Source organism: Carcharodon carcharias, chromosome 7 (genome assembly GCF_017639515.1).
Source record: "Carcharodon carcharias isolate sCarCar2 chromosome 7, sCarCar2.pri, whole genome shotgun sequence".
Taxonomy (NCBI): domain Eukaryota; kingdom Metazoa; phylum Chordata; class Chondrichthyes; order Lamniformes; family Lamnidae; genus Carcharodon; species Carcharodon carcharias.
The window spans coordinates 5127609-5141876 of NC_054473.1; the positions used below are offsets into that span (position 1 = coordinate 5127609).

The 14268-nt window shown below is 51.6% G+C and overlaps 1 protein-coding gene across 2 annotated transcripts in view; it reads right to left on the reverse strand.

Moving 5' to 3' along the window:
• lamb2 (laminin, beta 2 (laminin S)) overlaps nt 1-12159 on the reverse strand; it is a 231545-nt gene extending 219386 nt beyond the window's left edge. For both annotated transcript variants that reach the window (XM_041192265.1, XM_041192264.1), the window contains exon 1: nt 11846-12159. In XM_041192265.1, the coding sequence (XP_041048199.1) occupies nt 11846-11873 (28 nt within the window). In that variant the 5' untranslated portion in view covers nt 11874-12159. The remainder of the gene's footprint in view (nt 1-11845) is intronic.
• Nucleotides 12160-14268: the final 2109 nt, after the last annotated feature.

Genomic DNA, 14268 nt, shown 5'->3' on the forward strand with positions numbered 1-14268 from the left:
ACTTCCTGTCCCCTCTCGTCACCATTCCCTCCCCCTCACCTTCCCTCCTTTCCCCCTCCCTTCCCCCTCGCCTCCACCTCACCTCCCCTCCCCCTAATGTCCCTATCCCCTCCCTCTCCTGTCCCCTTCTCCACACTCTCCCCCTCCCCTTCTTTCCCCTCTAACCTCCCCCTCCCCTCCCATACGCTCCCCCTCCCCTCCTTTCCCCTCTAACCTCCCCCTCTTTCCCCTCTAACCTCCCCCTCACCTCCCATTCTCTCCCCATCCCCTCCTTTCCCCTCTAACATCCCCCTCCCCTCCCATACGCTCCCCCTCCCCTCCTTTCCCCTCTAACCTCCCCCTCCCCTCCTTTCCCCTCTAACCTCCCCCTCCCCTCCCCTCCCATACTCTCCCCTCCCCTCCTTTCCCCTCTAACCTCCCCCTCTTTCCCCTCTAACCTCCCCCTCACCTCCCATTCTCTCCCCATCCCCTCCTTTCCCCTCTAACATCCCCCTCCCCTCCCATACGCTCCCCCTCCCCTCCTTTCCCCTCTAACCTCCCCCTCTTTCCCCTCTAACCTCCCCCTCACCTCCCATTCTCTCCCCATCCCCTCCTTTCCCCTCTAACATCCCCCTCCCCTCCCATACTCTCCCCCTCCTCTCCTTTCCCCTCTAACCTCCCCCTCCCCTCCCATACGCTCCCCCTCCCCTCCTTTCCCCTCTAACCTCCCCCTCCCCTCCTTTCCCCTCTAACCTCCCCCTCCCCTCCTTTCCCCTCTAACCTCCCCCTCCCCTCCCATACGCTCCCCCTCCCCTCCTTTCCCCTCTAACCTCCCCCTCCCCTCCTTTCCCCTCTAACCTCCCCCTCCCCTCCCATACTCTCCCCCTTCCCCTTCATCTCCCCATCCTCACCAACTTCATTATTCGCGAACAAAATTGTTTGGATTATATTCATCACCGAGCAGAATTTTCTCTGATGTGTGATACCAAAGCTGCAGAGAATGGACCACTGCAGCTTTAATAAACTAAACTCCATATTCGGCAATCACTCATTCACGTGATCACTGTGGAATCAAACGGTATTCTTTCTGCCCAAACCTCTCAGTCACTCACCCAATCATAGTTATTGGAGGAGGAAGAATGTGTCAGCACACACATGAGAATCACAGAGGGAGTGGAGTCACTGGGAGAGAGGGGGAGCAGGGGACGGGGAGAGGGAGAGAGCGAGAGAGAGAGAGCGAGAGAGACAGACAGAGAGAGAGAGAGAGTGCGATGGGGGCAGAAAAGAGAGAGAAAGTGTGACAGGCAGGAAGAGAGAGAGTGACAGAGTGACGAGGAAGAGAGAAAGAGAGAGAGAGAGTCAGGGAGAGGGGGAAAGAAAGAGAGACAAAGTCACAGGGAGGGAGAGAGAGAGAGACAGAGAGAGAGACACAGAGGGACAATTAGTCATTGGGAGAGGGAGAAAGACAGGGGTCACTGGGAGAGGGCACAGTCATCACTGGGTTTTCCTTCAGCTCTTCCACATCAGACAGCCAGCCTTGTTTAAACAGCAAGTTTAATTGTTTATTTAATATCACAATTTGAAGAATAACAAATGTTGCAAAGATTTTTTGTAGAGAAAAGGATTTTTATTCTGTTGACCATTCTCATGGTGAGTGCAGCTCCAACAACACTCAAGATGTTGGACAGCATCCAGGACAAAGCAGCCTGCTTGATCAGCACCCCGTCCACCACCTTAGACATCCACTCCCTCCATCACCAACGCACAGTAGCAGCAGTGTGTACCATCTTCAAGATGCACTGCAGGAATTCACCAGGGCTCCTTCGACAGCACCTTCCAAACCCATGACTACTACCATCTAGAAGGACAAGGGCAGCAGATACATGGGAACACCACCACCGGGAAGTTCCCCTCCAAGTCACTCACCATCCTGACTTGGAAATATATCACCGTTCCTTCACTGTCACTGGGTCAAAATCCTGGAACTCCCTCCCTAACAGCACTGTGGGTGTACCGACACCACATGGACTGCAGCAGTTCAAGGCGGCAGCCCAGCACCACCTTCTCAAGGGGCAACTAGGGATGGACAATAAATGCTGGCCTTGCTCACGACACTCACATCTCATGAATTCTTAAAAAGCCATACTCCTTGAAACATAAGCAAATGTAGACACGCACGCAGACACACGCACGCAGACACGCACGCAGACGCACGCATGCAGACACATGCACGCACGCAGACGCACGCACGCACACACGCAGACGCAGACACACGCACGCAGACACACGCACGCAGACACACGCACGCAGACACACGCACGCAGACACACGCAGACACACGCACACAGACATACGCACGCACGCAGATACACGCACGCACGCAGACACACGCACGCACGCAGACACACGCACGCAGACACACGCACGCAGACACGCACGCAGACACGCACGCAGACACACGCACGCAGACATACGCACGCACGCAGACACACGCACGCACGCAGACACACGCACGCAGACACACGCACGCAGACACACGCACGCAGACACACGCACACACACGCACGCACACACACGCACGCACACACACGCACGCAGACACACGCACGCAGACACACGCACGCAGACACACGCACGCAGACACACGCACGCAGACATACGCATGCAGACATACGCACGCACACACACGCACGCAGACACACGCACGCAGACACACGCACGCAGACACACGCACGCAGACACGCGCACGCAGACACACGCACGCAGACACGCGCACGCAGACACACGCACGCAGACACACGCGCGCAGACACACGCGCAGACGCACGCACGCAGACGCACGCACGCAGACACACGCACGCAGACACACGCACGCAGACACACACGCAGACACACACGCAGACACACACGCAGACACACACGCAGACACACACGCAGACACACACGCAGACGCACACGCAGACGCACACAGATGCACACAGACGCAGACACACGCACGCAGACGCAGACGCACGCACGCAGACGCACGCAGACACGCACGCAGACACACGCACGCAGACACACGCACGCAGACACACGCACGCAGACACACGCACGCAGACACACGCACGCAGACGTGACGATTTCCAGAAACAAGAATACACAGAAGTCAGAAGGCAGCAACAAATTAGCACATGGACAGTGAGGTAAACAGGTTTCCACATTCATTTCCATCGCTCAAATTCAACTGTTGAAGCTTCTAGCAGGATGTTGAGATGGAGCAGGGTCAGTTCCCTGCATGCTGTCTATAAGTATCAGTGCCATTGCAACAACTCAGTGTACACCTACCTCCCCCATCAACACCCATCAAAGTAATGGTTTAATGAATGCTATTGTGCTTGCCAGCTGTCCATGGAGGATTTAGAACCAGAGCACAGCTGGAATGCTGGGTCACACATACACAGTACAGGAATGCACTGATGGCCTAATAAGCACTTCTCCAAAATAAACCACATGACATGGCAGGGGATAGTGTTACCCACGCACATTCATCACTCACTCCCAGCCAACTTATACCAAAGAAAAGCACATCAAATAGGCAAATGCCTGTCTCTGAGTCAGGGCAGCAAAGCTACAGACAGAATAATACCGTGACAGACCTGTTCCCATCAGTACTGTACCCCAGTGTTATACAGTGACAGACCTGTCCCCACCAGTACTGTACCCCAGTGTTATACAGTGACAGACCCGTCCCCACCAATACTGTACCCCAGTGTTATACAGTGACAGACCCGTCCCCACCAGTACTGTACCCCAGTGTTATACAGTGACAGACCTGTCCCCACCAGTACTGTACCCCAGTGTTATACAGTGACAGACCCGTCCCCACCAGTACTGTACCCCAGTGTTATACAGTGACAGACCCGTCCCCACCAGTACTGAACCCCAGTGTTATACAGTGACAGACCCAACCCCACCAGTACTGTACCCCAGTGTTATACAGTGAGAGACCCGTCCCCACCTGTACTGTACCCCAGTGTTATACAGTGACAGACCTGTTCCCACCAGTACTGTACCCCAGTGTTACACAGTGACAGACCTGTCCCCACCTGTACTGTACCCCAGTGTTATACAGTGACAGACCCATCCCCACCAGTACTGTACCCCAGGGTTATACAGTGACAGACCTGTTCCCACCAGTACTGTACCCCAGTGTTATACAGTGAGAGACCCGTCCCCACCATTACTGTTCCCCAGTGTTATACAGTGACAGACCCGTCCCCACCAGTACTGTTCCCCAGTGTTATACAGTGACAGACCCGTCCCCACCGGTACTGTTCCCCAGGGTTATACAGTGACAGACCTGTTCCCACCAGTACTGTACCCCAGTGTTATACAGTGACAGACCTGTTCCCACCAGTACTGTACCCCAGTGTTATACAGTGACAGACCTGTTCCCACCAGTACTGTACCCCAGTGTTATACAGTGACAGACCCATCCCCACCAGTACTGTACCCCAGTGTTATACAGTGACAGACCTGTTCCCACCAGTACTGTACCCCAGTGTTATACAGTGACAGACCTGTTCCCACCAGTACTGTACCCCAGTGTTATACAGTGACAGACCCATCCCCACCAGTACTGTACCCCAGTGTTATACAGTGACAGACCAGTCCCCACCAGTACTGTACCCCAGTGTTATACAATGACAGACCCATCCCCACCAATACTGTACCCCAGTGTTATACAGTGACAGACCAGTCCCCACCAGTACTGTACCCCAGTGTTATACAGTGACAGACCTGTCCACACCAGTGCTGTAACCCAGTGTTATACAGTGACAGACCCGTCCACACCAGTACTGTACCCCAGTGTTATACAGTGACAGACCCGTCCCCACCAGTACTGTACCACAGTGTTATACAGTGACAGACTCAACCCCACCAGTACTGTACCCCAGTGTTATACAGTGACAGACCCGTCCCCAATATGATTATTCCCCAGTATTATACAGTGACAGACCCGTCCCCACCAGTACTGTAACCGTGTTATACAATGACAGACCCGTCCCCAATATGACTGTACCCCAGTGTTATACATTAACAGACTCGTCCCCACCAGTACTGTACCCCAGTGTTGCACAGTAACAGACCCATCCCCACCAGTACTGTATCCCAGTGTTATACAGCGACAGACCAGTCCCCACCAGTACTGTACCCCAGTGTTATACAGCAGTAGACTTGTCCCTACCAGTCTGTACCCCAGTGTTATACAATGACAGACCTGTCCCCAACAGTACTGTACCCCAGTGTTATACAGCATTAGACTTGTCCCCACCAGTACTGTACCCGTTATACAGTAACTGACCTGTTCCCATCAGTACTGTACTCCAGTGTTATACAGCAACAGACATGTCCCCACCAGTACTGTACACCACTGTTATACAGTGACAGACCCGTCCCCACCAGTACTATACCCCAGTGTTATACAGTGACAGACTTATGCCCGCCAGTATTGTACCCCAGTGTTATACAGTGACAGACCTGTTCCCATCAGTACTGTACCCCAGTGTTATACAGTGACAGAACTGTGCCCACCAGTATTGTACCCCAAGGTTATAGTGACAGACCCGTCCCCACTAGTACTGTACCCCAGTGTTATACAGTGACAGACCTGTTCCCATCAGTACTGTATCCCAGTGTTATACATTGACAGACCTGTCCCCACCAGTACTGTACCCCAGTGTTATAGTGATAGACCTGTGCCCACCAGTACTGTACTCCAGTGTTATACAGTGACAGACTTGTCCCCACCAGTACTGTACCCCAGTGTTATACAGTGACAGACTTGTCCCCACCAATACTGTACCCCAGTGTTATAGTGACAGACCTGTTCCCATCAGTACTGTACCCCAGCGTTATACAGTGACAGACCTGTCCCCACCAGTACTGTATCCTAGTGTTATACAGTGACAGACCTGTCCCCACCAGTATTGTACCCCAGTGTTATACAGTGACAGACTGTCCCCACCAGTAATGTACCCCAGTGTTATACAGTGACAGACCTGTTCCCATCAGTACTGTACCCCAGTGTTATACAGTGACAGACCCGTCCCCACCAGTACTGTACCCCAGTGTTATACAGTGACAGACCTGTCCCCACCAGTACTGTACCCCAGTGTTATACAGTGACAGACCTGTCCCCACCAGTACTGTACCCCAGTGTTATACAGTGACAGACCTGTCCCCACCAGTACTGTACCCCAGTGTTATACAGTGACAGACCTGTTCCCATCAGTACTGTGACCCAACATTATACAGTGACAGACCTGTCCCCACCAGTACTGTACCCCAGTGTTATACAGTGACAGACCCGTCCCCACCAATACTGTACCCCAGTGTTATACAGTGACAGACCCGTCCCCACCAGTACTGTACCCCAGTGTTATACAGTGACAGACCTGTCCCCACCAGTACTGTACCCCAGTGTTATACAGTGACAGACCTGTCCCCACCAGTACTGTACCCCAGTGTTATACAGTGACAGACCCGTCCCCACCAGTACTGTACCCCAGTGTTATACAGTGACAGACCCGTCCCCACCAGTACTGAACCCCAGTGTTATACAGTGACAGACCCAACCCCACCAGTACTGTACCCCAGTGTTATACAGTGAGAGACCCGTCCCCACCTGTACTGTACCCCAGTGTTATACAGTGACAGACCTGTTCCCACCAGTACTGTACCCCAGTGTTACACAGTGACAGACCTGTCCCCACCTGTACTGTACCCCAGTGTTATACAGTGACAGACCCATCCCCACCAGTACTGTACCCCAGGGTTATACAGTGACAGACCTGTTCCCACCAGTACTGTACCCCAGTGTTATACAGTGAGAGACCCGTCCCCACCATTACTGTTCCCCAGTGTTATACAGTGACAGACCCGTCCCCACCAGTACTGTTCCCCAGTGTTATACAGTGACAGACCCGTCCCCACCGGTACTGTTCCCCAGTGTTATACAGTGACAGACCCATCCCCACCAGTACTGTACCCCAGGGTTATACAGTGACAGACCTGTTCCCACCAGTAATGTACCCCAGTGTTATACAGTGACAGACCTGTTCCCACCAGTACTGTACCCCAGTGTTATACAGTGACAGACCTGTTCCCACCAGTACTGTACCCCAGTGTTATACAGTGACAGACCCATCCCCACCAGTACTGTACCCCAGTGTTATACAGTGACAGACCTGTTCCCACCAGTACTGTACCCCAGTGTTATACAGTGACAGACCTGTTCCCACCAGTACTGTACCCCAGTGTTATACAGTGACAGACCCATCCCCACCAGTACTGTACCCCAGTGTTATACAGTGACAGACCAGTCCCCACCAGTACTGTACCCCAGTGTTATACAATGACAGACCCATCCCCACCAATACTGTACCCCAGTGTTATACAATGACAGACCCATCCCCACCAATACTGTACCCCAGTGTTATACAGTGACAGACCAGTCCCCACCAGTACTGTACCCCAGTGTTATACAGTGACAGACCTGTCCACACCAGTGCTGTAACCCAGTGTTATACAGTGACAGACCCGTCCACACCAGTACTGTACCCCAGTGTTATACAATGACAGACCCGTCCCCAATATGACTGTACCCCAGTGTTATACATTAAAAGACTCGTCCCCACCAGTACTGTACCCCAGTGTTATACAGCGACAGACCCGTCCCCACCAGTACTGTACGCCAGTGTTGCACAGTAACAGACTCGTCCCCACCAGTACTGTACCCCAGTGTTATACAGCGACAGACCCATCCCCACCAGTACTGTACGCTAGTGTTGCACAGTAACAGACCCATCCCCACCAGTACTGTATCCCAGTGTTATACAGCGACAGACCAGTCCCCACCAGTACTGTAACCCAGTGTTATACAGCAGTAGACTTGTCCCTACCAGTCTGTACCCCAGTGTTATACAATGACAGACCTGTCCCCAACAGTACTGTACCCCAGTGTTATACAGCAATAGACTTGTCCCCACCAGTACTGTACCCGTTATACAGTAACTGACCTGTTCCCATCAGTACTGTACTCCAGTGTTATACAGCAGACATGTCCCCACCAGTACTGTACACCACTGTTATACAGTGACAGACCCGTCCCCACCAGTACTATACCCCAGTGTTATACAGTGACAGACTTATGCCCGCCAGTATTGTACCCCAGTGTTATACAGTGACAGACCTGTTCCCATCAGTACTGTACCCCAGTGTTATACAGTGACAGACCTGTTCCCATCAGTACTGTATCCCAGTGTTATACATTGACAGACCTGTCCCCACCAGTACTGTACCCCAGTGTTATAGTGATAGACCTGTGCCCACCAGTACTGTACCCCAGTGTGATACAGTGACAGACTTGTCCCCACCAGTACTGTACCCCAGTGTTATACAGTGACAGACTTGTCCCCACCAGTACTGTACCCCAGTGTTATAGTGACAGACCTGTTCCCATCAGTACTGTACCCCAGCATTATACAGTGACAGACCTGTCCCCACCAGTACTGTATCCTAGTGTTATACAGTGACAGACCTGTCCCCACCAGTATTGTACCCCAGTGTTATACAGTGACAGACTGTCCCCACCAGTAATGTACCCCAGTGTTATACAGTGACAGACCTGTTCCCATCAGTACTGTACCCCAGTGTTATACAGTGACAGACCCGTCCCCACCAGTACTGTACCCCAGTGTTATACAGTGACAGACCTGTCCCCACCAGTACTGTACCCCAGTGTTATACAGTGACAGACCTGTCCCCACCAGTCCTGTACCCCAGTGTTATACAGTGACAGACCTGTTCCCATCAGTACTGTGACCCAACATTATACAGTGACAGACCTGTTCCCATCAGTACTGTACCCCAGTGTTATACAGTGACAGACCTGTTCCCATCAGTACTGTACCCCAAAGTTATACAGTGACAGACCTGTTCCCATCAGTAGTGTACCCCAGTGTTATACAGTGACAGACACTGTCCCCACCAGTACTGTACCCCAGTGTTATACAGTGACAGACACTGTCCCCTCCAGTACTGTACCCCAGTGTTATACAATGACAGACCCATCCCCACCAGTACTGTATCCCAGTGTTATACAGTGACAGACACTGTCCCCTCCAGTACTGTACCCCAGTGTTATACAATGACAGACCCATCCCCACCAGTACTGTATCCCAGTGTTATACAGTGACAGACCTGTTCCCATCAGTAGTGTACCCCAGTGTTATACAGTGACTGACCTGTCCCCACCCGTACTGTACCCCAGTGTTATACAGTGACAGACACTGTCCCCTCCAGTACTGTACCCCAGTGTTATACAATGACAGACCCATCCCCACCAGTACTGTATCCCAGTGTTATACAGTGACAGACCTGTTCCCATCAGTAGTGTACCCCAGTGTTATACAGTGACTGACCTGTCCCCACCAGTACTGTACCCCAGTGTTATACAGTGACAGACACTGTCCCCACCAGTACTGTACCCCAGTGTTATACAGTGACAGACCTGTCCCCACCAGTACTGTACCCCATTGTTATAAAGTGACAGACCTGTCCCCACCAGTACTGTACCCCATTGTTATAAAGTGACAGACCTGTCCCCACCAGTACTGTGCCCCAATGTTATACAGTGACAGACCCATCCCCACCAGTACTGTACTCCAGTGTTATACAGTGACAGACCTGTTCCCATCAGTACTGTACCCCAGTGTTATACAGTGACAGACCCATCCCCACCAGTACTGTACCCCAGTGTTATAAAGTGACAGACCTGTCCCCACCAGTACTGTGCCCCAATGTTATACAGTGACAGACCCATCCCCACCAGTACTGTACTCCAGTGTTATACAGTGACAGACCTGTTCCCATCAGTACTGTACTCCAGTGTTAAACAGTGACCGATCGATAAAGAAGGGTACACTATCAGGACAGACCTCTGAGTATCAACCTTGGCATCAAATTTGAACACAACAAAGACACAACTGGAGTGTCCTTGGAGGTTATATTAAGGGAAACGTTCTCCCCCAATGTTTCTGTTGGTAGCTGAACTGATCCTGCAAAGTCCTTTCGGACTGCTGCCAAAATTGAGGTATTTGTCCCACGGATGAATCAAGCAACAGCCTGACATAGTCATATTCATCATACAGCGAATGTCCCAGACTTCTCCACCACTATATATTGATATGTCCTATCCCACCAGCAGGGCCAACCTACCAGAGGTGGTGGCACCATGATATACAGACAGGAAGGAGTAGCTATAGGAATCCTTAGCATTGACTCCAGACTCCTGAAGTCTCACGGCACCAGGTTAAACATAGGCAAGGAAACCTCCTGCTGATTATCACCTACCACCCCTGGATGCTGATGAATGATTCCTCCATGTTGAACACCACTTGGAAGAAGCAGTGAGGGTAGCAAGGGCTCAGCAGGTACTCTGGGTGTGGGGACTTTAATGGCCATCACCAAGAATGGCTCAGAAATACTGAAATGACCAAGCTGGCCTCGTTTCCCTGAAAGACACATCAAGCAGTCTGCACAGTGCCAGGTGGTGAGAGAATCAATGAAGGGAATAGCATAATCAATCGTGTCCGCAGCAGCAGCTAAGCGTTGAGGTGACAGAGAGGGTTGATGAGGATAATGTGGTTGATGTGGTCTGCGTGGACTTTCAAACAGCGTTTGATAAAGAGCCACTTTTTTTTAATTCATTCACGGGATGTGGGCGTCGCTGGCTGGGCCAGCATTTATTGCCCATCCCTAGTTGCCCTTGAGAAGGTGGTGGTGAGCTGCCTTCTTGAGCCGCTGCAGTCCATGTGGTGTAGGTACACCCACAGTGCTGTTAGGGAGGGAGTTCCAGGATTTTGACCCAGTGACAGTGAAGGAACGGCGATATATTTCCAAATCAAAATGGTGAGTGACTTGGAGGGGGAACTTCCCAGGTGGTGGTGTTCCCATGTGTCTGCTCCCCTTGTCCTTCTAGATGGTACTGGTCATGGGTTTGGAAGGTGCTGTCTAAGGAGCCTTGGTGAATTCCTACAGTGCATCTTGTAGATGGTACACACACTGCTGCTACTGTGCGTCAGGGGTGATGGGAGTGAAGGTTTGTGGATGTGGTGTCAATCAAGTGGGGCTGCTTTGTCCTGGATGGTGTCAAGCTTCTGGAGTGCTGTAGGAGCTGCACTCATCCAGGGAATGAAGCAAGCAAATATCAAAAGTGAATCTTCAATTAGCAGAGAGACTCCTAGGATCTCAGAGCAAGTGATTATTTCAGGAATCAGAGAGGAAAACGTCAATGACATTTGGAAGGAGTTACCAGGACCATTGTAGCTAGAATTCCCAGCGATGTATGCAATGTAAAGCCTGGGGCCTGGGGAGGAGAAAGCTCGGGACTAAACAGGGTGGTTAGTTTGAGAATCTGCAGTTGCATCCCACGTATTTCTATATTAGGAATCTAACATGTGTGTGTGTGTGTTTTTATGTACTTCTGCCTGGAATGTGTGTAAGTAACTCTGACTGGGCTCACAGTGTGGGACTGGAGACACATGTAGCAACAGGAGCCTAGGTAAAGGGGGCAGACACACTCTCATCCCTGAGGGTCGCACTGGCTCAGATGGGCATTAGGGCAGATTGTTAAAAACTCACTTTAAAATGGTGTCAGTCCACAAATAGCCAATTCCCCGAGTGGGAAGAGAACTCGGGGTCATCACAGCGACAAAAAAAAACATCTGAAAGTGGAAGTGCAGCTTCTGGCTTTTGGAGTGGAAACTTTTTAAAAAAAAAATAAAGGTAATTGCTGTTAAATATTTTTGCCCATTACTCACCGCAGAATAGAAGGAGCAGAAAGTTCATGGTAACAGTCTCTCGATGTTAACGGTTGCGGAGACACAGATTAGCGGAACTCCGTGTTGCTGCACTCGAACCGCAGCTCCTGTTGTTTGCAAACTTTCTGGGGAAAGTTGAGGTCGGAAGCAGACGGGGGTCCCACAGGATGAAAAGTTCCTCTACAAGCACCTGTCAGATCGTTCAGTGCAAACTCCACTCTCCCCGCTGACAACTCACAAACTAATCACAATCCCTCTCAGCTCAATGTCTCTCTCCTCACCCCTCCACTCAGAACCTCCCGACACTCGCTCCTATTCTGCAGCCCAGATATTTAAAACTACTCTCTTCGTCGAGGGAGAGATGCAAAAAAAAACCGCGGTGGATCAGAGCTGGGACCGGAGTGAGGCACAGACTGGGAGCGGCGCAACTGGAGTGAGACTAGGGATGAAGTGAGAAAGAAGAAGCGTGTGGAGCCAGAAATGTGTGTGGGAGTGAAACCAGTGCGACACTGGGAGTCAGACTGAGACTGTGAGTGGAGTCAGTGTGAGTCTGGGAGTGGAGTCAGTGTGAGACTGGGAATAGGGTCAGAGTGAGTCTGGGAGTGGAGTCAGAGTGAGTTGGGAATAGGGTCAGAGTGAGACTGGGAGTGGAGTTAGAGTGAGTCTGGGAATAGAGTCAGAATGAGTCCGGGTGTGGAGTCAGAGTGAGTCTGGGAGTGGAGTCAAGTGAGACTGGGAGTGGAGTCAGAGTGAGTCTGGGAGTGGAGTCAGAGTGAATCTGCGAATAGAGTCAGAGTGAGTCTGGGAGTGGAGTCAGAGTGAGTCTGGGAATAGGGTCAGAGTGAGTCTGGGAATAGGGTCAGAGTGAGTCTGGGAATAGAGTCAGAGCAAGTCTGGGAATAAGGTCAGAGTGAGTCTGGGAATAGAGTCAGAGTGAGTCTGGGAATAGAGTCAGAGTGAGTCTGGGAATAGGGTCAGAGTGAGTCTGGGAATAGGGTCAGAGTGAGTCTGGGAGTGGAGTCAGAGTGAGACTGGGAATAGGGTCAGAGTGAGTCCAGCAGCAGAGTCAAGTAAGACTGGGAATAGGGTCAGAGTGAGACTGGGAATAGAGTCAGAATGAGTCCGGGTGTGGAGTGAGAGTGAGTCTGGGAGTGGAGTCAATTGAGTCTGGGAGTGGAGTGAGAGTGAGTCTGGGAATAAAGTCAAAGTGAGTCTGGGAGTGGAGTCAGAGTGAGCCTGGGAATAGGGTCAGAGTGAGTCTGGGAATGGAGTCAGAGTGAGTCTGGGAATAGGGTCAGAATGAGTCTGGGAATAGGGTCAGAGTGAGTCTGGGAATAGAGTCAGAGTGAGTCTGGGAATAGAGTCAGAGTGAGTCTGGGAATAGAGTCAGAGTGAGTCTGGGAGTGGAGTCAGAGTGAGTCTGGGAATAGGGTCAGAGTGAGTCTGGGAATAGGGTCAGAGTGAGTCTGGGAATAGAGCCAGAGTGAGTCTGGGAGTAGAGTCAGAGTGAGTCTGGGAATAGAGTCAGAGTGAGTCTGGGAATAAAGTCAGAGTGAGTCTGGGAATAGAGTCAGAGTGAGTCTGGGAGTGGAGTCAGAGTGAGTCTGGGAATAGGGTCAGAGTGAGTCTGGGAATAGGGTCAGAGTGCGTCTGGGAGTAGGGTCAGAGTGAGTCTGGGAATAGAGCCAGAGTGAGTCTGGGAGTAGAGTCAGAGTGAGTCTGGGAATAGGGTCAGAGTGAGTCTGGGAGTGGAGTCAGAGTGAGTCTGGGAATAGAGTCAGAGTGAGTCTGGGAATAGGGTCAGAGTGAGACTAGGAGTGGAGTCAGAGTGAGTCTGGGAATAGAGTCAGAGTGAGTCTGGGAAAAGGGTCAGAGTGAGTCTGGGAATAGAGTCAGAGTGAGTCTGGGAATAGGGTCAGAGTGAGACTAGGAGTAGAGTCAGAGTGAGTCTGTGAATAGGGTCAGATTGAGACTAGGAGTAGAGTCAGAGTGAGTCTGGGGATAGGGTCAGAGTGAGTCCAGCAGCGGAGTCAAGTGAGACTGGGAATAGGGTCAGAGTGAGTCTGGGAATAGAGTCAGAGTGAGACTGGGAGTGGAGCCAGAGTGAGTCTGGGAATGGAGTCATGTGAGACTGGGAATAGGGTCAGAGTGAGTCTCGGAGTGGAGTCAGAGTGAGTCTGGGAGTGGAGTCAGTGTGAGTCTGGGAATAGAGTCAGAGTGAGTCTGGGAGTGGAGTCAGAGTGAGTCTGTGAGTGGAGTCAAGTGAGGCTGGGAATAGGGTCACAGTGAGTCTGGGAGTGGAGTCAGAGTGAGTCTGGGAGTGGAGTCAGAGTGAGTCTGGGAGTGGAGTCAGAGTGAGTCTGGGAGTGGAGTCAGAGTGAGTCTGGGAGTGGAGTCAGTGTGAGTCTGGGAATAGGGTCAGA